The sequence below is a fragment of the Octopus sinensis genome, linkage group LG28, assembly GCF_006345805.1.
Source record: "Octopus sinensis linkage group LG28, ASM634580v1, whole genome shotgun sequence".
NCBI classification, from domain to species: Eukaryota; Metazoa; Mollusca; class Cephalopoda; order Octopoda; family Octopodidae; genus Octopus; species Octopus sinensis.
In genome coordinates this window covers 6,093,731-6,118,428 of record NC_043024.1, presented here as the reverse complement: position 1 = coordinate 6,118,428, position 24,698 = coordinate 6,093,731, and the positions used below count along the sequence as shown (strand labels likewise).

The 24,698-nt window shown below is 39.7% G+C and overlaps 1 protein-coding gene across 1 annotated transcript in view; it reads right to left on the bottom strand.

The window, feature by feature from the left end:
• LOC115225876 (wolframin) overlaps positions 1-24,698 on the bottom strand; it is a 38,044-nt gene that overhangs the window by 2,569 nt on the left and 10,777 nt on the right. Inside the window, exons 2-4 of the mRNA XM_029796868.2 lie at positions 10,273-10,491; positions 1,426-1,626; positions 464-603 (exon numbers count right to left, since the gene is read on the bottom strand). Of these exons, the coding sequence (XP_029652728.1) occupies positions 464-603; positions 1,426-1,626; positions 10,273-10,491 (560 nt within the window). The remainder of the gene's footprint in view (positions 1-463; positions 604-1,425; positions 1,627-10,272; positions 10,492-24,698) is intronic.

Below are 24,698 nucleotides of genomic sequence, written 5' to 3'. Positions count from 1 at the left end.
TATTCAGTTTCACCAGTGGAGGGGAGTTGTGGAAGAGGGAGAGCCATGAAGATATGGGATGAAGTTTTGAAGGCTGATCGCAAAACGCTGGACCTTATAAAGGAGGTGACAGAGGATGAAGACATGAGGCACATCGTTGTACTCAAGGACATCCACCCACCCACCACAACAGTACTTAGATCTGAAAACCAAGGTGCCACATAAAAAGCATTGGTGTGGATGCTGATGCCATGATGATGGTACCATGTAAAAAGCACCTTGTACAAACTGCAGAGTGGTTGGCATTAGGAAGGGCATCCAGCCATAGAAACCAAGCCAAAACACACTATGGAACTTGGTGTGGGGCCCCTGGCCTTGTTAGTTCCTGTCAAGCTGTCCAACCCATGCCAGTATGAAAAACATGTGTTAAATGATGTTGATGATGATGATGATAACAATGATGATGGACATTTGTCTTTTTTACCTTTGACCAAACGCTTGATCTCTTGTACACCTCAGACTGTTCAGCTGCTTCTTCTTCAGTCAAATTAATCTTTCCTTGGATCTTCTTGGAGATGGTCTTTACGAAAGCATCTTCAGAGATGGCATCGCCGATCTTCTTACCTGTCACAGAAGAAAAAGAAGGATTAAGATTAACCCTTAATGTGCAGGAACTGATTTAACTCATTCTGGTATAAGGGTACTTTATGGAATTCTCAACATTTCAAATGACAATGTACACGCATTATATTTTTACTGGCCAATAGAGAGAGAGATCACAAGACCTGATGTGCATATGGTTTGCATGTGACATCACCAGCGAAAATTTAATCAACGCAGTGATGGTTAGGTCTAACAGCCAAGCAGGCTCTTGTAGGGTTTGAACTCAGAATATAAAGAACTGAAACAAACACTACAAGGTACTATAAGAATTGTGCCATTCCACTGCTGTAGAATTGTTTCTATTTATTGACCCTGGAATGACAAAAACTTGAGGTGGGCTCTGTAGGATTTAAGCCTGGTTCATAAGGCACCGTTTATTTATTGATCTATGGTGAAAATGAATTTCATGTCAATAATTAGCATACAAAACTACATCAATACACCGAATTTTAAGTCAATTTGAACAGAATTTAAGAAATTTAAGAAAGTGGCAGCCAAACAGAAGAGATCCTAATATTTTGGTACTCTTTAGAAGCAATGCCATGAATTATAGATTCTTGCTGTTCTTTTCCTCTGCACCTTAAAAAACCCTACAAAAAGTCAGAGGTGCTGCCCTCTATCTGTTGAATAAGACATAAACATAATAATAACAGCAACAATAACAACAACAAAAGCAACTACAACAACAACAGCAACAACACCACCAACAACAGTAATAACAACAGAAACAACAACAGCAACCACAACCACCGCCACATACATATACATCCCAGACCCCATTACCTGCTGCAGCCAATAATTTCCGTGCCTGTTCATCGCCTGGGATTTCCTTTATGGCTTTCATATACTCATCTTTGCTCAGCACTTCTTTGTGGGTCTTGTTGAGAGAGCCAAACATCTGCCTGGCAGCAAGTCTGATTTTCTTCTCCATTGCAGACGTATTTATACACCATTTAATGAGTTCTTCATTCTGTTCTGTGATTCCTGTAAAGATAAACAAAAGAACAATCATATTTAAGTGTAATGTTAGTTTTAAGTGACTCCAGGGCTTTCATCTCCCTGCCTCTGACTATTCACAACTTTTCTCCACTGTTAAGAGAGTAAGAAAACAGAGAAGAAGAGAAAATCAATCATATATCTTTATATATAAAATTGAAGTTGTGTGTGTGAGACTCTGTCTCCTCCGATTTAGATTCCTAACTACTCCCACATTTTGCGGTGCAGTTTAACCAAATGCGGGTATCTTATAGTCGTCATTCATATCGAGCCCTTCTGGGTATTAGCGCACGTCTATGATGAGTCTACGATTTAAAAAAAAATTTACCATCATTTTTCCACATTTTTAATGATTTTTGCTCAGGTTATATAAGGGAAGTAACTTTCTAAAAATGCTTATATAGTTATTTCCCTTACAAACCCGAGCAACGCCGGGCGATACTGCAAGTAATTCCTAAAGGTTTTACATGAATATAGACCAACTAATTTCATGATCTCAGGTTATGTTGTACTGAAGAGCCCAAAAGAAGAGTGAAACGGTGCTATCTACAACTACTAGGACACTTAAAAAAGAAAAGAAAAAATGGATTATGTGGAAATATTGTTCCATGTGCTCTCTTACTCATAAAAATGATCTCTTATAATAATAACAACAATAATAATGATGCAGTACCAGGCAGTGGCTCTCATAGCTTCTGATCTTAACTGATTGGAAGTGTTATCATGTACATTGTTTTGTCTTAGTATAAAAGATAAACTAACAGCAAATATTCTGCTCAATTCCACAGATTTGCTTGTCAGTTGTTTGACCGTAACCAGTTGAGCATGTCCCTTCGTGGCTGACGATATGAGCATCTCTAACAACGAGCAGAAATGGTGGGGGAGCATGATAATCATGTGTAGAAAGGAATTCTTTGGGGTTTGGATAATTCCCTTTGGAAACACAGGCGTTTCATTTAACAACCTTAAACAACTCTTTTTCAGGGACCTTTTGAGCAGGATGAAAAATTCTAACTGGGCCTCACCTGCAACGTCATACACAGTTTATCTTGATATGAGATCACCATGTCACATACATATGATGCATGTGCCTGATGTACCCTAATCAGACAGGTAGTCATTATGGGTATATTGGGCTTTGTATATTTGTACCCCAGTGTCACTTTGATGGTGTGCACCACTCTCTCACACAATAACAACAAAAGAATGTAAATTCACAGTCTTAAATTGTGTATTGCAACATATGTTTCCACATCATCATTAAGTTCTGACTTTCATATTCATATAATATAATTTAAAATTCCTCTCAATAATTCTGTATTTGAATACTTATTTTGCTTTATTACTAGTGTGGAGGTGCATGGCTCAGTGGTTAGAGCGTCGAGCTTACGATCGTGAGGTTGTGAGCTCGAATCCCAGACCGGACTGCGTGTTGTATTCTTGAGCAAGACACTTTATTTAACATTGCTCCAGTTCACTCAGCTGTAAAAATGAGTTGCGACGTCACAGGTGCCAAGCTGTATTGGCCCCTTTGCCTTTCCTTTGGATAACACTGGTGGCGTGGAGAGGGGAGGCCGGTATGCATGGGCGACTGCTGGTCTTCCATAAAAAACAACCTTGCCCGGACTTGTGCCTGAGAGAGTAACTTTCTAGGTGCAATCCCATGGTTAGTCATGACTGAAGGGGATCTCAACTAGTGTGGATGTTTCTTCAGGCAGGGTATTACTAAAGATCATTTAACTAGATCCACTGATCTTGAGGACACATGGAAAATAACATGTGGTAGCCACAGACCCACTAAAGCATGGAAAATGGATGTTAAGCAACAACGACGACAACAATGATGATGATGATAATTATGATATACAAAAGACCTAAAGAAAAAAAGAACTGTAGTGCGATTTTGGGCGATTTGGTTGCTATTTCTAGTGGATTGAGTGTCTTTTATTAGCATATACCAAAATATAAATTATATTTGGCCTAGAAACACAATTCATGTAATTATCGTTCCAGCTGTCATTAAATTATTATTTTAATTATATTTTAACAAGGCATCAAACTGTCTTAGGATTGAGGTCATGTGCTCCACTGATTATTGTTGTTGTTGTTGTTGTTCAGCTCAATTCAACTCTGGTCAAGTAAATCTATGCGCAAAAGGGTTCCATATATGACCATCCTGTAATTTTTATATACTTAGAAGATTATTATCAAATTTGCTCTATCTTTTGTTTGTTTTTGTTTTTTTTTTTCTCATGGCCGGATGGTTAAGAACCTTGCTTTGCAACCATGAGATTTTGGGTTCAGTCCTACTGTATGACACCTTGGGCAAGTTTCTTCTACTAAAGCCCCTGCCAGACCAATGCCTTGCATGTAGATTTGGTAGGTGGAAACTGAAAGAAATCCCTGAAATTGCTGGCCTGGAGCCAAAATTTGAAACCAATATTATCTTCTTAGATTCATCTTTACGTTCTGAGTTCAAATTCAACAGAGGTCAGCTTTCCCTTTCTTCCTTTCAGGGTTGATAAAACAAGGACCAGTTGAGCAGTGGGGTCGATGTAATCAACTCACCCCCTCCCCCAAACTAGCAAGCCTTGTGCCAAAATTTGAAGACACATCAAGCTAAATAAAATTGTGGATGTTCATATGTAGAGGCATGTCCTCTAAATCCCTCTCTCAGCTGAAAAGTCCAAGTCTTGCAGGTTTGGTAATGGTGCCACATACAAGCACCCATGCTGGTGTCATGTAAAAGTGCCTCTGCTGGTGTCACGTAAAAGAACCCATGCCAGTGCCCCACAGAAGTACCCTTAGCGGTGGCACATAAAAGCAGCTGTGCCAGTGCTGGTGCCACGTAAAAGTGCCTCTGCTGGTGTCACATAAAAACATGCCGGTGCCATGTAGAATCACCCGTGCCAGTGTCACATAAAAGTACCCACGGTGGTGCTACTTAAAAGCGCCCATGCTGGTTCTACAATAGAGTATGCCCATGTTGGTGCCACGTAAAAGCACTCGTGCCAGTGTCAAGTGAAACTACCTGTGCTGGTGTCACATAAAAGCGCCCATGCTGGTGCCACATAAGAGCACTCATTCCAGTGCCATATAGAAGCACCCACACTGATACCACATGAAAGCATCCATATTGGTGCCATGTAAGAGCACTTGTGCCAGTGCCACCCAACACATTCTGTAAAGTGGTTGGCATCAGGAAGGGCATCAAGCCATAGAAACCATACTAAAACAGACAAAATGGAGCCTGGGAAGCTCCCCAGTGTGCCACCTCTGGTTGAACCGTCCAACCCATGCCAGCATGGAAAACAGACATTAAATGATGATGATGATGATGATGGTAATGAATATTATCTACATAGCTAATTAATACCTAATTAATATCTAATCAAATAAAATAGTCCTAAAAAAACAGACATGATGGTCATAACTGGATTGCAAAAAGCATTGATCCGAGATCTATTCAGTGAGGATTGGACAAAGAACTAACCGACAACTACCACACTGCGGCATATTTGGATTGTGCTTATTGGTCAAATATTATCCATGGCTGAAATATAAGACAATAAACTACTAAATATAAATTTATTGATTATAAAAGTCCAGACTGACCCAATAAGTAATACTATGGTGCAGCTAGCATCCAGTTATAAATATCAATTTGGTCCAATAACACATGCAGTTGTTGAGAATTAGCACATCTATCCTACCCACACATCATACATTCATGAATTATAGTAATTATAAAATACAAAAAGAAAAATAGTTACTGTTCCATATATCAGCCTAATTATCATTCTATTTATCTGTTTGTCTATCTCTCTCTCTCTATCTATCTATCTATCTATCTATCTATCTATCTATCTATCTATCTATCTACTATCTATCTATCTATCTATGTCTCTCTCTCTATCTATCTATCTATGTCTCTCTCTCTATCTATCTATCTATGTCTCTCTCTCTATCTATCTATCTATATATATACATATATATATATTGCCAATACCGCCTGACTGGCCCCCGGCCGGTGGCACGTAAAAAGCACCCACTACACTCTCGGAGTCGTTAGCATTAGGAAGGGCATCCAGCTGTAGAAACTCTGCCAAATCAAGACTGGAGCCTGGTGCAGCCATCTGGTTCGCCAGCCCTCAGTCAAACCGTCCAACCCATGCTAGCATGGAAAGCGGACGTTAAACGAAGATGATGATGATGATATATATGTCTATCTGTCTATCTCTATACCTCACATACACACACACAACTCCACAGCTGGTAAAAATGAGTAGTACCTGTATTTTAAAGGGCCAGTTTTGTCACACTCTGTGCCATGCTGAATTTCCCTGAGAACTACATTAAGGGTATGTGTGTCTGTGGGGTGCTCAGCCACTTGCACATTTATTTCACAAACAGGCTGTTCCATTGATTGGATCAACTGGAATTCTCATTGGCATAACTGACATATTGCCATGCCTGTCTGTCTGTCTGTCTATCTATCTATCTGTCCATCCATCCATCCATTCATCTGTCCGTCTATCTGTCCATCTATCTATCTATCCATCCATCCATCTACCTCTATCTATCTATTTATCTGTCTGTCTGTCTGTCTATCTATCTATCTATCTATCTACCTACCTGCCTACCTACCTACCTACCTACCCACCTATGCATCTACACTTTATTTCAAGACAGGATGCCCCTGGGAGCTCCTCTATGCTGATGACCTTGCTCTAACTGCTGAGTCACTAACAGAACTAGAGGAGAAGTTTCAAGTGTGGAAAGGATTAGAATTGAAGGGTCTTAGAGTCAACCTAGCTAAAACCAAAGTCGTAATCAGTAGGAAGGTAGGCAAACCACAAATCCCTTCAGGTAGATGGCCCTGCTCGATCTGTAGAAAAGGTGTAGGTAGAAACTCTATAAGATGTACCCACTGTAAGCTATGGACACATAAGAGGTGCAGCAATATCAAAGGAAGGCTAACTGGGAGGATAGTTTTCGTATGTGGCAGATGCTCGGGAGCAATAAACACTGAAAATGTGCAGAGACCAACTTCCACCACATTCCAGGGAGAAAAACTAGAAGTAGTTTATAGCTTCCATTACCTAGGTGACCAAATCAGTAGCGGAGGAGGGTGCACTGAAAGTATAGCTGCTAGAATAAGAATAGCCTGGGCAAAGTTCAGAGAGCTCTTACCTCTGCTGGTGACAAAGGGCCTCTTGCTCAGAGTAAAAGGCAGACTGTATGATGCATGTGTACGGACAGCCATGCTACATGGCAGTGAAACATGGGCTGTGACTGCTGAGGATATGTGTAAGCTTTCAAGGAATGAAGCCAGTATGATCCGATGGATGTGTAATGTCAGTGTGCATACTCGACTAAGTGTAAGTGCCCTGAGAGAAAGGTTGGACCCAAGAAGCATCAGATGTAGCGTGCAAGAGAGATGACTGTGCTGGTATAGTCATGTGGCGAGAATGGATTTGGATAGCTGTGTGAAAAAGTGCCACACCCTAGCGGTTGAGGGAACCTGTGGAAGAGGTAGACCCAGGAAGACCTGGGATGAGGTGGTGAAGCATGACCTTCAAATATTGGGCCTCACCGAGGCAATGACTAGTGACCGGGACCTCTGGAAATATGTTGTGCTGCAGAGGACTCAGCAAGCGCAAGTGTGACCATAAACTTGTGGCCTATGCTAGGGGGTAACCAGTCCACTTATGTGTCTTTTCTTCATTGGACACTAAACTCTGCTTGTGAAGACCAGTTGAGGCAAGTGAAATCGAAGTCAAAATCAAACTTGGTGACTGGCATCCGTGCTAGTGGCACGTTAAGCACACCATTCGAGTATGATTGTTACCGCGTCGCCTTACTAGCACTTGTGCTAGTGGCACGTGAAACATTCGAGCGAGGACATCATCAGTGCCGCTGGACTGGCTCTTGTGCAGGTGGCATGTAAAAAGCACCATTTTGGACGTGGCCGTTGCCAGTACCACCAAACTGGCCCTCGTGCCAGTGGCACGTAAAAGCACCCACTACACTCACGGAGTGGTTGGCATTAGGAAGGGCATCCAACTGTAGAAACTCTGCCACATCAGATTGGAGTCTGGTTTGCCAGACCTCAGTCAAATCGCCCAACCCATGCTAGCATGGAAAGCGGACGTTAAATGATGATGATATATATATATATATATATATATATATATATACATATATAGGAGAAGGACCCGAACCCTTGAAAGGGATGTTCAGCATCCAAGTTCCTGAGGAAAAGCCTAATTTGTGATTTCAGAAGGATTATATTTTCCTTAAAGTTATGAGGGAAAAACTCGAATTTTGTGAATCTTGTGAATTTTCCGAAATCCTCTCCCTCACTCAGTTGCTTTCCGGTCATTTTTGTTTTCAGATTCGTTTCCTAACATGGGTATGAAGTAGAAAGATATCTATTTTCCTGAAAGTTACGAGAGAAAACATTGGATCTTATGAATTTTCCGAAGGCCTCTCTCCACTCCCCGTTGCTTTCCGGTCATTTTTGTTTTCAGATTCGTTTTCTACACCTTTTTTTTATACCTGTTGCAATATTTCTTATTTTTGATTTCGTTTCCGGGTAATAATGTCAACATTGACCGAAAACTGTAAGGAAGCCCACTGCACTATCGCACGCAGTCTCTTTTTTTTTTAAACGCTTGTGAATGTGTTTGTGAGAGATTTGACTGCTATTTTTAGCAAGACGAACGACTACTACTACGCAGAAGTACCCCGAACTGCCAGTAATAATGTATCCATGTTAGTTATTGTTTACCCCCAGGACAAAGCCTAGTGGAGCAGACCTTTGATAAGAGGCATTCCAACCAAAACCATCTGGTCTGTTTATGGCAATGGTAGTAGCTCTCACTGCGGAGGCGCAATGGCCCAGTGGTTAGGGCAGCGGACTCGCGGTCGTAGGATCGCGGTTTCGGTTCCTAGACCGGGCGTTGTGAGTGTTTATTGAGCGAAAATACTTAAAGTTCCACTAGGCTCCGGCAGGGGATAGTGGTGGACCCTGCTGTACTCTTTCACCACAACTTTCTCTCACTCTTTCTTCCTGTTTCTGTTGTACCTGTATTTCAAAAGGACCACCCTGTCACGCTGAATCTCCCACTTGAACATTAATTTCACCTAATTTAGTCTGGTTTGCCAGACCTCAGTCAAATCGCCCAACCCATGCTAACATGGAAAGCGGACGTTAAATGATGATGATATGTATATATATATATACATATATAGGAGAAGGACCCGAACCCTTCAAAGGGATGTTCAGCATCCAAGTTCCTGAGGAAAAGCCTAATTTGTGATTTCAGAAGGATTATATTTTCCTTAAAGTTAAGTGTTTATTTCACGAGCAGGCTGTTCCGTTGAACGGATCAACTGGAACCTTCGTCGTCGTAACCGACGGAGTACCAACAAAAGTAGACCCCACTGACCCCATAACGGTCAGATATTTCTGGGCTTCCAGAAGTAGAAATGGAAATAAATTCAAGAAAAATACTTATTGAAAGGGAAATAACTCTGGGTGGCTACAATTTGTTTTCCTAATTTCAATTATAATTGCATTTCGGATTCAGATTTTAAAACGCTTTTATATTTTCATTAAATTTTTAATTAAAAAAAAATTTTAATTAATAAAAACTAGGATTTAGGTGAAATTAATACAACCTAACAGAAATCGCCACTTTTTGTTTAAATGACTAAGTTTTAACGTTTAGCAGCTGACTTGGCAGAAACCCACAAGACTGTCCACCCCCAAAGTGTTATGGCAGGATCCTGACCACCCCCGAGTGACCAAAAGTGGACTAATACATTTCAATAAAGTAAAGAGAGTCGACAGCTGATAACATCGATCGTTCGTATCGGATTACTGAGTTACTTTAATATCGTTCGTACGTCTGGCATACAACGCAGCACGATTTTTGCATAAACCTATTAATTCTGTGAAAGGTTATTCTAGATAACCATATCCAAATATTTATTAAGGTAAGGTACTATTCCTCCACCCTTGTGCACGACCCAACGTCGTCATAACATCATTGGTAACGATATTCAAAACCCTGAAGACATAACACAAAGAAACGCTGCATTTAACACCATAGTTTGTTATACAATAAGACGAGGTGGTCATGACCGTATTGACTTTCATCATGGATCCACTCTACGAAGGTTCATCTGGGGATCAACAACAACAACAATGGAGGCGCAATGGCCCAGTGGTTAGGGCAGCGGACACGCGATCGGAGGATCGCGGTATCGATTCCCAGACCAGGCGTTGTGTGTGTTTATTGAGCACAAACAGCTAAAGCTCCACGAAGCTCCAGCAGGGGGTGGGTGGCGACCCCTGTTGTACTCTTTCGCCCCCACTTTCTCTCACTCTTTCTTCCTGTTTTTTGTCCCCGACTTCCTACGCAACTGCTGAGCCTGGATGCGCATTCATCCATCCGTCAATGCTTTCGGTGACCTGCTTTCTCTTCTGCAGGTCTTACGAATAGCAAAGGACCATGTATCGGACTTTTCCCATCTTGCGAGCTCTGGGATGAAGACCGTTCGCTCAACAGCAACAGCAACAACAACAAAAATGGTTTTAAAAAAAAAAGGAAACTGGTTTCTTACCCATTTGTGTATCCTTGCAGTGACAGAGGAGTTCTGTTGCAGGTTCGTTGCCTTGTTTTGATGCCATGATGAGCCATTTCACAGCCTCGGTGCCGTTTTTCTCTTCATTGACCCCAGACTGAGCCAATACCAAGAAATGTTTGCCCACAATAAGTTGGTCCTCTTCTGATCCACCATCTGCTCTCTTCAAAACCTCTGGATCGAGGGACGACTCCATCTCTGGAATTTTAATAATAATGATAATAATAATAATAATAATAATAATAGTAATAATAATAATAATAATAATAATAGTAATAATAATAATAATAATAGTAATAATAATAATAATAATAATAATAATAATAATAATCCTTTCTACAAGAAGCACAAGGCCTCACATTTGGGGGAAGGGATTAAGTCTATTACATCGACCCCAATGTGTAACTGGTACTTAACTTATCGACCCCAAAAGGATGAAAGGCAAAGTCAACCCTGCCTGCATTTGAACTCAGAATGTAACGGCAGACGAAATACCCATTTCTTTACTACCTACAAGGGGCTAAACATAGAGAGGACAAACAAGGACAGACAAAGGGATTAAGTCGATTACATCGACCCAGCGCGTAACTGGTACTTAATTTATCAACCCCGACTTTACCTTTTATCCTTATAAAAGGTAAAGTCGGCCTCGGTGGAATTTGAACTCAGAACGTAACGGCAGACAAATTACTGCTAAGCATTTCGCCCGGCGTGCTAACAATTCTGTCAGCTCACCACCTTAATAATAATAATAATGATGATGATGATTTCAAATTTTGACACAAGACCAGGAGTTTTGAGGGAGGGAGTAAGTTGATTACATTAGCCCCAGTGGTACTTATTTCATCGACCCCAAAAGAATGAAAGACAAAGTCAACCTCAGCAAAATTTGAACTCAGATTGTAGAGGTGGATGGAATACCACTAAGCATTTTGTTTGGTGTGCTAATGTTTCTGCTAGCTCACCATGTTCACAATAATAATAATAATAATAATAAGAGCACTCAGAAAGCGCAAACCTCTGCCAAGGCAACACCAATGTCCTCTCAACGATTAGCCAGAGAGGATTTTTAAAATGAGAAAATCTGAAATAAATTTGACTGCTCTCACAAACGAAAATACTAAAAATTAACCCGACAGCTTTCAAAAATTAAGTAAAAAAACAGGAAAAGTAATCCAGAATCCTTGTCCGGTAACCAATCGATCCCAAAATCTAATCAGTTCATGCCAGTTATGAGGCCAAATATCTCTGAAAGTTTCATCCGAATCCATCCAACGGTTTTGGAGATATCTTGTCCACAATCAAGCAAACGCTATAGGAACAAGGCCAAAAATTTGGTGGGAGTGGGGCTGGTCAATTACATTGAACCCAGTGATCAACTGGTACTTATTTTATCAATCTTGAAAAGATGAAGACCAAAGTCAACTTCAGTGGAATTTGAACTCAGAACATAAAGATGCAGCCAAACATTTTGTCTGCCATACAAACAATTCTGCCAGTTCACCACCCCAAAATCAAGAATGTTGAAAGTAAAGATCACTGGCTCTGTTTGGTGGACAGGAACTAGAAATGAGAGGCAGAAATGCTAATTACAGTTGTTCAAGAAGAAGCCATTAGAACAAACTTGATAAAGACAATGATTGACAAAACTCAGTCTGAGAGAAAATTTAGAATCTGCAGGAAAAGAGATGAAAGTATTAATCACTTTTTGAGTGAGAGTAGTATAGAAACAGAAAAATAGTTTTAGCGCCGACATGACTGTTTAGGCAAAAGAATGACATTGGGATGTTAAATGAGTGTGTAGCTTCAAAACAACAGAAAAGTGATCATCATCATCATCATCATCATCATTGTTTAATGTCCTCTTTCCATGCTGGCATGGGTCGGACGATTTGACTGATGACTTGCAAGCCAGATGGCTGCACCAGGCCCCAATCTGACCTGGCATAGTTTCTACAGCTGGATGCCCTTCCTAACGCCAACAACTCTGTGAGTGTAGTGGGCGCTTTTACATGCCACCGGCATGAGGGCCAGTCAGATGGTACTGGCAATGGCCACGCTCAAATGGTGTTTTTTTACATGCCACCTGCACAGGAACCAGTCCAGCGGCACTGGCAACAACCTTGCTTGAATGGTTTTTTCACATGCTGCCGGCACAAGTGCCAGTAAGGCGACACTGGTAATGATCATGCTCAAATGGTGCTTTTTTACGTGCCACTGGCATGGAAGCCAGTCCAGCGGCACTGGCAACGATCACGCTCAGATGGTGCTCTTACTGCTCCACTAGCACGGGTGCCAGTCATCGAATTTGATTTTGATTTCACTTGCCTCAACAGGTCTTCGCATGCAGAGTTTAGTGTCCAATGAAGGAAAGGTATGCGAACCAGAAGCTGTGATAGAAAATGATAATTACAAGATCTTGTGGGATTTTTCATAAAGAATGACCAAACTATGGAAGAAAGAAAACCAGATCTGATCATAGAGGACAAAATAAACAAAGAGTATAAAATCATTGATTTTGTATTTCCCTGTGATAGCAAAGACAAAACCTGCAAAGCATTTTTTCCAATGCTTCTACGATTCTGCCAGTGCAGCATCAAGAAATGTCACAGATCCAAGAACTATGAAACCTGTGTAAGAAGGAAGCAACAGAGAAACAGAAAAACATACACAAAGAAACATACATGTGGATGTGTGGTAAGGAGCTTTCTTCCCAACCACGTGGCTCTGGGTTCAATCCCAGTGTGGCACCTTGGGCAAGTGTCTTTCTAGTATAGCCTCAAGATGACCTAAACCTTGTGAATGGATTTGGTAGATGGAAACTGAAAGAAGCCTATCGTGTATGTGTGAGTGTGTGTGTGTGCATGTATGTGTGTGTGTGTAAATACCAAATTTGAAAAATTAGGCTTCTCGATGCCCGGAAAGGAGAAAGCTAATTTGAAGACTACGGTTCCAAGCCATCACTGAAACTTTAAAAATTTGTTAAATTTTTCAGAAGTTCATCATTTAAGTCTCTATGTGCATGTCGAGACATGCAGCCATATGCATGAGAATACATACAAGACATACCAATCTGCACATGCACTGATTCCAAATACTGCACATATACACACCTACACGTAAAAGTACCGTTGTTGATGTTGAAATTCCAATGAAAGAGCCTTAGATCTAGGTTAGAAACCAGCTCTTTCTCTACTGGCAAGAAATCTTGAAATAAAACTGAATAACGACATACAGATTCTGTTGTGTCTGGGGAGAGTCATTTTCTTTTTGTGCCTTCTAATTTAACACACTCACCGGTAAAATTTCCACTTTTTTCTTATTTTTATTTTCATAAAATTTTTGTTGTGTCTTGCAACCTTTTCAAAAGTCTTGACTATTGAAAAGGTCGCAAGACGCAACGAAAATTTTAGGAAAATAAAAATAAGAAATAAGTGGAAATTTTACCACTTACTTTTTCTTTTCTTTTTTTATAGAAATGCATTGAAATGTTTATTTTGCATTTATAATTGGTTGTGTTGCTGTTAAAGTTAGTTATAATAGTGTTGATTGTAAATATAATAATGATGATGATAATAATGATGATAATAATAATAATAAATGCCCTAATGCAGTACCAGGCAGTGGCTCTCATGGCTTCTGATCTTAACTGATTGGAAGTGTTATGATTATAATTATAAGGCACCAAAAGAGAATGACTCTCCCCAGACTCAACAGAATATGCTTCAACACACGAACTCATATAAAGAATCTTGCAAACCAAATCCAAAAATGAGACATACATAGAGACAAACAGATAGACTGACAGAAGACAGACACACAGACATATGCAGACAGATATTCAGACAGACAGACAGACATTTGGTAATCAGGTGACAACCTGTTTTTGTTATCAGACCATTCACTACAACTGCCCTGGTATTTTGGAAGTCTTCCCACGTGGTGTTTAGTTTTCTATAGAAATGCATAGAAATGTCTATTTTGCATTTATAATTGGTTGTGTTGCTGTTAAAGTTAGTTATAATAGTGTTGATTGTAAATATAATAATGATGATAATAATAATAATAACTGCCCTGATTCAGTGCCAGGCAGTGGCTCTCATGGCTTCTGATTGGAAGTGTTACCATGTACATTGTTTTGTCTTGGTATAAAAGTTGAGTTACAGCAAATATTCTGCTCAATACCACAAATTTGCTTGTCAGTTGTTTGACCTTAACAAGTTAAGCATGTCCCTTAGTGGCTGACGATATGTGCATCTCTGATCACAAGCAGAAGTAGTGGGAGAGCATCATAGCCATGTGTTGAGAGGGATTCTTCAGGGTTTGAATAATTCACCTTTGGAAACATGGGTGGTTCTTTCAACATCCTTAAACAACCCTTATTCAGGGACCTTTTGAGCGGGATGGGCTACTCAACCTGAAGAAAATTCTAACTGGGCCCCACCTGCAAGGTCATGCGCTGTTTATCTTGATATGAGATCACCATGTCATGCACATATGGTTGTGATGTATGTGCCTGGTGTACCCTTATCAGACGGGTAGTCATGATGGGTATACTGGGCTTCGTATATTTTACCCCAGTGTCACTTTGATTGCATGCACTGCTCTCTCACTCAATAATAATAATAATAATAATAATAATAATAATTAATATAACAAATGAAAAATCCTTCAAGAATCCATAAAAATTCCTGGATCATCTGTTCTTTGTGTCATTACCAACTGTTCCTGCAAGTTTCATCAAATACCATTCACAACTTTTTGAGTTATTTTGCACAGACGGACAAATCAACGCCGAAGTAATAATAATAATTCTTTCTACAATAGGCACAAGGCTTGAAATTTGGGGAGTGGGGGATCGTTGATTACATTGATCCCAGTGCCCAACTAGTACTTGATTAAAACGACCGTGAAAGGAAGAAAGGCAAAGTCGACCTCAGTGGAATTTGAACCCAGAACATAAAGACAGACGAAATGCCACAAGACATTTTGCCCAGCATGCTAACGATTCTGCCATTTCACTACTTTATTCATGATACTATACATACATATTCATACATTCCTTACTACCAGCATATATACATACAAACATATATATATATATATATATATATATATTACATGTATAATAATAATATTAGGGAATATAATTCCAAACTTACAGGGAAAAATTCAATTTAGTAATACTAAATCAAATTTCACAATATAAAAATTAGAGGACCACCTGGTAATATATGTATGTATATATATTTGTGTGTATATTTATTTGTGTATATATGGTGGTTCTTCTCTTATATATATATATATATTTAAATTATATATATATATATTTAAATTATATATATATATTTATTTATTTAAATAATATATATATATTTAATTAAATAATATATATATATATATAATATATATATATATATATATAAGCAATAGTAAATCTCATTTATATTTAAATAAATATATTTAAGAGGAAAAATTGATGGATTTTCCCTTCTGAGGTTTTTCACGCTAACTACTATTTTTCAATTATATATATATATATATATATATGAATATATACACACACATCTATATACTTATATATATAAACACACACACACATACACACATATAAGTATCCAATACATACACACCTGCATGACTGGAACTTGATTTTGAACAATGCTTGATTGTTTTCTTAAACATGAGCAAAAACGGATGTGAATTTTCAGTCCTGTTAAGGACCTACTCTATTTTGCACAGATGTGGTAATGATGGAGGCCTCTAGCAGCAGGCGTTCAGAGTGCTTACTGCCTGCACTAACAGACGGCTTTATTCCATCTTGGTATTTTTTATTGAGTGGTTTGCATTTTTCAATTACATGAAGCCATTGCATGCAACACACAACAGAGGTGGTTAGAGATGTTGAAAATCAAATGATGCCTTTGTATGAAGCTTCTCAAAGAGAGAAATAGCTTGCTCGGGACCAATCCCACTCTATATAAAAAAGAAGCATTACTCTACATCAGTGAATAGAGACAAAGTCAAAGCTCATTGGCTAATTGTGACACCAGGGCCTGTTCTAGCACTGTTTTTCTATATATCACTAGCAGAGAGACGAGTCACTGCCATCTCCAATGCCAAAACCACCAGATCACGTAATTTTGACCTTCTTTGGTCTCATCAGTGATGGACACTTGACTGCTAGAGATAACAGCGACTTATCTCCCCACCAGTGATATATAGAAAAACAGCACCCGAACAGGTCTTGGCACTGGAGATGGTGGGTATTTATCTCCCTGGTAGCAATATAAATAAGTGTGCATTTTGCATCAAAAGCCAAAATTGAGAGTTTCTCTCATGGCAACCACTGCAGTATAGTTTGTTCCAATAGAACATCCATGTTTCAAGTGGGGATAAGTATTACTTATCAGTATTAATACTGTTTCTGTCGCTAATGTATATCCTTTAACAAGCTCACCGTCTAATCGTGACACCAGCACCTGTTAGGCAATATTTTTCTATATATCAAGGCAGCAAGCTAGCAGAAGCATTAGCACACCGGGCGAAATGCCTAGCAGTATTTCATCTGGCTTTACGTTCTGAGTTCAAATTCTGCCGAGGTCAACCTTACCTTTCATTTTTTCGGGGTCAGTAAATTAAGTACTAGTTGCATACTGGGGTCGATCTAATCGACTGGTGTCCCCTCCTCCAAAGTTTTGGGCCTTGTGCCTAGAGTACTCTTTTACTCTTTCACTTGTTTCAGTCATTTAGTTGAGCAAATCGACCCCAGGACTTATTCTTTGTAAGCCTAGTACTTATTCTATCGGTCTCTTTTGCCGAACTGCTAAGTTACGGGGACGTAAGCACACCAGCATCGGTTGTCAAGCGATGTTGGGGAGACAAACACACACACACACACACACACATACACACACACACATATATACAACAGGCTTCTTTCAGTTTCCGTCTACCAAATCCACTCACAATGCTTTGGTTGGCCCGAGGCTGTAGTAGAAGACACTTGCCCAAGGTGCCACGCATTGGGACTGAACCCGGAACCATGTGGTTTGTAAGCAAGCTACTTACCACACAGCCACTCCTATGCCTATTAGAATATTTTTCTATATATCAGACGTAAGGAGAAGAATCACTGTAATCTCTAACAGTCAAGAGTCCATCACCAACGAGACCCAGGAAGGTCGAAAATATGTGATCTAATGATCTCAGCACTGGAGATGGCAGGGATTTATCTCCCCTCTAGTGATATAAACAAGAATGCATTTTGCACCAAAAGGCCAATATGAGAGATTCTCTCATGGTATCTGCGGCAGTATAGTTTGTTCTAACTGACCACCCATGTTTAAGTGGGGATAAATGTTATCTTTAAGATCACACTTGTTCTGCCAGAGTTTTCCTGCTCCTAGAGAGACATTTGAGCAAAGACTGGGGGTCTCTCTCACTTCCAGCTGTTGGATGGTCATTCGTTCTATTATCATTCACTGTTTGACAGGCTGTCTAACAGAATCACCCTTCTTACCAAGCAGGCTAAGTAGGGTTACTGGTTTAGTTGTCAACAACCCAACCATGTGACAGGTTGTACAGGGTGACATGTTTCCGGTTACACAAAACGTGACATGACATCTACATAGGCGTGGCTGTGTGGTAAGAAGCTTGCTTCCCAACCACATGGTTCTGGGTTCAGTCCCGCTGCATGGCACCTTGTGCAGGCGTCTTCTATTATAGCCTTGGGCCAACTAAAGCCTTGTGAGTGGATTTGGAAAATGGAAACTGAAAGAAGCCCATCGTATATGCGTGTGTGTATGTGTGTGTGTTTATGTGTGTGTGTTTATGTGTGTGTGTGTGTTTGTCTCCCCACCATCAATTGACAACCGATGCTGGTGTGTTTATGTCCCCATAACTTAGCAGCTCAGCAAAAGAGACTGATAGAATAAGCTCAAGGCTAACAAACAATAAGTCTTGGAGTCAATTTCTTCGACTAAAACCCTTTAAGGCAGTGCTCCAGCATGGCCACAGTCAAATGTTTGAAACAAGTAACAGAATTATAGAACATACATACATATGCACATACATTTGCTCATACACATACACATATACATACATACATTTGATGTAACAGCTGCAGGATGGAGGGGTCCTCATGGCAGGCCCTGCACCAGATGGCTGCACAGGATTAAGGAAGATCTCCAGAAGCTCGATGTCACCTTGAAAGATATAGAGGGGCTGGCACGGGACCGTCAGTGACAGAGAGCACTGGTGTACCTGGTCACATCTATACATGATGATGTCTCTGGGGCCACTAATCTGGGATGATCCCATGATCCCAGTCCCATCAAGCAAGCACATACATACATACATAACCTTTTCTACTCTAGGAACAAGGCCCAAAATTTTGGAGTGTGGGGACCACTCAATTAGATCGACCCCAGTATGCAACTGATACTTAATTTATCAATCCCGAAAGGACTAAAAGCAAAGTCGACCTCAGCAGAACTTGAACTCAGAATGTAAAGACAGATAAAATACCACTAAGCATTTCACCCGGCGTGCTAATGTTTCTTATTTCTTTATTGCCCACAAGGGGCTAAACATAGAGGGGACAAACAAGGACAGACAAAGGGATTAAGTCGATTACATCGACCCCAGTGCGTAACTGGTACTTAATTTATTGACCCCGAAAGGATGAAAGGCAGAGTCGATCTTGGGTAGAATTTGAACTCAGAACGTAATGGCAGACGAAATACCGCTAGGCATTTCGCCCGGTGTGCTAACGATTCTGCCAGTTTGCCGCCTAAATATATAACACACACAATAACAAAAATCTGGTAAGCTGCTGGTTGTAAACAAGGGTTCCAGCTGAACAGCCAGTCTGTGCAAGTGGCTGAGTACTACACAGACACGTGTACCCTTAACGTGGTTGTCAATGAGATTTAGCATGACACAAGGTGTGACAAGGCTGGCCCCTTTGAATTACAGGTACAACTCATTTTTGCCATCTGAGTGAACTTGGAGCAATGTGAAGTAAAGTGTCTTGCTCAAGGATACAATACATCGCCAGGAATTGAACTCATGACATTATGATCAAGAACAGAATACCCCTAACCACTTAGCCATACACCTTCACTACACACACACACACACAAAACACACAGATTTATATACCAAAATATTAGTCAGTGAATTATCTAATTAATTAATTAAATATTTAATGCTGCAACACTTTTATACTGCAATATTCCTATTATTAACTGTTTGATATGGTGATGGTGGTGGTGGTGGTGGTGGTGATGGTGACATTGGTGATGATGATGATGGTGGTGTTGGTTACAGTGGTGGTAGTAATGGTGGTGATGTTGGTGATGGCTGTCACGGTTGCGGCAGCAGTGGTGGTTGGTTCAAGTGCAGCCTTAACTGTCCAGTCCTATGATGAAATGCATTCCAGCCATGACCATCCAGCTTGTACATCAAAGTTTACATTATCCAATATGTTCTCCTACAGGCAAGATGCTTGGTTATGATTTTAGGGAGATTTAGCTGCTATGGAATTTAGGAAAATAACTTTATCATTATTAAACTGAAATTTGGAACAGAAATAAAAATGAAGTTTTGATGGAAGATTTGAATTTAGATCACTTTAACCCTTAGGTTCCCAACCAGTGTGCCATGAAATATACATTCACATGTGGTCATGATTGATCATTTAGAGTCAAAAATACATTTTGATATTATTTTAACAGGCGCAGGAGTGGCTGTGTGGTAAGTAGCTTGCTTACCAACCACATGGTTCCGGGTTCAGTCCCACTGTGTGGCATCTTGGGCAAGTGTCTTCTGCTATAGCCCCGGGCCGACCAATGCCTTGTGAGTGGATTTGGTAGACGGAAACTGAAAGAAGCCTGTCGTATATATGTATATATATATATACATATGTGCATGTATGTTTGCGTGTCTGTGTTTGTCCCCCTAGCATTGCTTGACAACCAATGCTAGTGTGTTTATGTCCCCGTCACTTAGCGGTTCGGCAAAAGAGACCGATAGAATAAGTACTGGGCTTACAAAGAATAAGTCCCGGGGTCGATTTGCTCGACTAAAGGCGGTGCTCCAGCATGGCCGCAGTCAAATGACTGAAACAAGTAAAAGAATAAAAGAGTAAAAGAGTAATAAACAAGAGCACGCAGAGAGTGCAAACCTCAGCCAAGGCAACACCAACTTCCTCTCAATGATTAGCCAGAGAGGATTTTTAAAATGAGAATATCTGAAATAAACTCAACTGCTCTCACAAACGAGAATGCTAAAAATGAAACCGACCGCTCTCAAAAATTAAGTAAAAAAAAACAGAAAAATAAACCGGATTGATCCCCATATCTAATCAGTACTTGCCAGTCACAAAGCCAAACATCTCTGAAAGTTTCATCCAAATCCATCCAGCAGTTCTTGAGATATCTTCACCACAAACAAACACAACTGAAAACAATACCTCTGTCTTCGCTAAGGTGGAAGAAATAATATTGTCATCTTATATTTTGTATTGTTGTCTATTATATTTTTGTATTGTCATCTACTTTCATCATCATCATCATCATTTAATTCCGCTTTCCATGCTGGCATGGGTTGGACGATTTGACTGAGAACTGGCGAACCAGATGGCTGCACCAGGCTCCAATCTGATCTGGCAGAGTTTCTACAGCTGGATGCCCTTCCTAACGCCAACCACTCCGCGGGCCAGTCAGGCGGTACTGGCAATGGCCACGCTCAAATGATGTTTTTTCATGTGCCACCGGCACAAGTGCCAGTAAGGTGATGCTGGTAACGATCATGGTTGAATGGTGCTTTTTATGTGCCACCGGCATGGAAGCCAGTCAGCTGCTCTGGCAACGATCACACTCGGATGGTGCTCCTAGTGCTCCACTAGCACGGATGCCAGTCATCGAATTTGATTTTGATTTCAATTTCACTTGCCTCACCAGGTCTTCGCAAGCAGGGTTTTGTGTCCAATGAAGGAAAGGTATAGCAGTGCTTCTTAAACTATCTGATATAGCATACCAGCAGATTTTTTTCTTCCACTGTACCCAGGATCAGTAATATTTTTTAGTAATATTGATTTATACCAGAAATAATATATATAATGAAGATAATAAAAGCTGACAATTTTTTGTTATATTATATTTATTTTGTAAACAAATAATACAATATTACATAAGTGCAGGAGCGGCTATGTGGTAAGTAGCTTGCTTATCAACCACATGGTTCCGGGTTCATTCCCACTGCATGGCACCTTGGGCAAGTGTCTTCTACTATAGCCTCGGGCTGACCAAAGCCTTGTGAGTGGGTTTGTTAGACAGAAACTGAAAGAAGCCCATCATATATATATATATATATATATATATGTATGTATGTGTGTGTATATGTTTGCGTGTCTGTGCTTATCCCCCCAACATCGCTTGACAACTGATGGTGGTGTGTTTACATCCCCATAACTTAGCAGTTCAGTAAAAGAGACCAATAGAATAAGTACTAGGCTTACAAAGAATAAGTCCTGGGGTCAATTTGCTCGACTAAAAGCGATGCTCCAGCATGACCACAGTCAAATGACTGAAACAAGTAAAAGAGTAAGCATTTTATAATGTTTCTTTCTTTTCTGAAAACTCATCACGTACTGGCAGCTGATGGCTCTCAAACTGGTACCGGTCCATGGACCACCACTTTGAGTAACACTGCTTCATAGGACTGCCACATTTCTTTGGAAAATAAACTTTTAATTTAGATCTCACTTTAAAATGAGAAGATCATCTCAAAGAATTAACTGTAATCTTAGAGGTTTCGCATTAAAAGGGTTAAATACTTTGTTAACACAAATGAAAGAAGAAAATGAAAGAATTTATTCAAAAAGTCTTTAGATGGAATGAATTATCCTGAAAGGTTAACTTCCTTCATCATGATGAGAGAGAGAGAGAGATGTTATACATACAGATATATTACTCTTACTCTTTACTCGTTTCAGTCATTTGAGTGCAGCCATGCGGAAGCACCGCCTTTAGTCGAGCAGATCGACCCCAGGACTTATTCTTTGTAAGCCTAGTACTTATTCTATTTGTCTCTTATGCCAAACCGCTAAGTTACGGGGATGTAAACACACCAGCATCGGTTATCAAGCAATGTTGGGGGCCAAACACAGACACACATATACATATATACGATGGGCTTCTTTTAGTTTCCATCTACCAAATCCACTCGCAAGGGTTTGGTCAGCCTGAGGCTATAGTAGAAGACACTTGCCCAAGGTGCCACAGTGGGAATGAATCCGGAACCATGTGGTTGGTAAGCAAGTTACTTACAACACAGCCACTCCTGTGCCTATGTATGTATGTATGTGTGATTGTGTATGTACGTTTGCATGTATATACATGTTTGTATGTATGTATATCTCTATGTACATTCACATGTATATGCATACATATGTATGTATGCGTGTGTGTGAGTGCATATCTATGCATGCATGTTTGTGTGTGTATGTATATGCATGTGTGTGTATATTTATATATTTGTACATATATATGTCTGTATATAAATACATATGTGTGTATATAAATATATATACACTAGCAGTATCGCCTGGCGTTGCTCAGGTTTGTTTCAACCCTTTAGAATTGGAATTTTTGAAAAGTAAAAATTTTGCCTTATATAGCTTGTTATTCTCTTTAAGTGAACATTTTTCTGGTTGAAATACACCGAAAAATGGCGACACAGCAGTCAAAAAATCGTAAAAAATAGGGATTTTCATAGAAAAAAAAAGCAGCTTTTTGATGTAAATAATTTTTGGTGTTAACATGGTCCGATTTGAACTTTTTCTTCTACGGAATGAAGAGCAAGCCTTCTTCTATCATACTCTCAATTTTGGTCAACTTGTGCCGCAGGGTCTCGGAGAAGATAGTGTTAGTTGAAGGCTACCAAACCTGCCACACACAGACAACTTCAGCTTTATATACATAGAGATATCTACTTGATATATGTATTTAGGTAAATGTGTATGAGTGTGTATGTATGTGTGTGCACGTGTACATATGCCATGGCAAATAGAGGTCAGAGTAAGCTGAAGAATGAAATAGCATAATGCCATTTAAAAGTTTCTTTCATTTTATTTGAGAGAGGAAAATTAAGTTGTTAGTCGGACAAGGTAGGGCTAAGTACTTAAAATAGACGACTAGTATTGAAATGTGAACTATTAAGTGACTACTAAAGCTACTGATAAACTAAATGTTAACGGTGGCTCATAGATCTACTTGTACAAACAAAAAGAAAAAAAATATGTTTGTTTTGAAAGATTCTTGATGTGATGTGAAATCGTGTGTTGGAACGGATACCGTTATGTTTCGGGGGATGGTCATTTTTAAACACAAGAGCCAGAGTCACATGGGATGGAGAGTCACTGAAGAGGTCACAGAAGGTACCGATGAAAGATTTCCAGACAATGACTATAAAATGAAGAACAATAATAAACAAGTGAAGAACGATTATATAGCGCCTGTGTTTCTTTGGTGAGGAATAAAAAGCGAATACCATCCTGGAATATAACAATACAAGAAAATATACACACACACACACACACACGTGTGTGTGTATTATTGTATCCTTCTCTGTTTACAATTTACAGCTGTGTTTATATTGTCAACATCTAACACAAACACATACACACACGTCTAAACATACATACATACATATATATGTCACACACCTCCACAACACACAACCTACATGGACTTTTTTATGTGGTATGTCACTTGACCTGCTAGAAATAACAGCCAAATCTCCCACAATTCACACACTTCCATTTAAAAAAAGAAGGATAATTTCGATAAAAATTCAGGAATAAAAATGTCAAAATGTCACAGTTAAACTTCAATAAAAGTTTCATCTAACCCATAAAGCCCTGGGATTTGTACTTACATGGACTGCTGAACACATTTTATGAAAATGAGACTACCATGCATACATAAAAAACAAAAAAATAATTAAAATATCTTCTTAGTGTATAACGGTCCTCTGGCATTCTGGGGGGTATCGTTTGAGTGACATTAGACCCCCAACAAACGCTCATAAATTGAATGTATTTATCTGGACCACAATCATGGCCTGTCATGCTTTATGCGTTAATAATGGTTGGCTTGTTTCATTGTTTTATGAGAGATTTTTAATAAAACCTGAGATGCAAAGTCATTTCGGTGACACTATTCTGCTCTTTTATACTGCAAGTCATGTTACTCTTTACTCTTTTACTTGTTTCAGTCATTTGACTGTGGCCATGCTGGAGCACTGCTGCCTTTAGTCGAGAAAATTGTCTCCAGGACTTAATTCTTTGTAAGCCTAGTACTTATTCTATCAGTCTCTTTTGCTGAACCGCTAAGTTA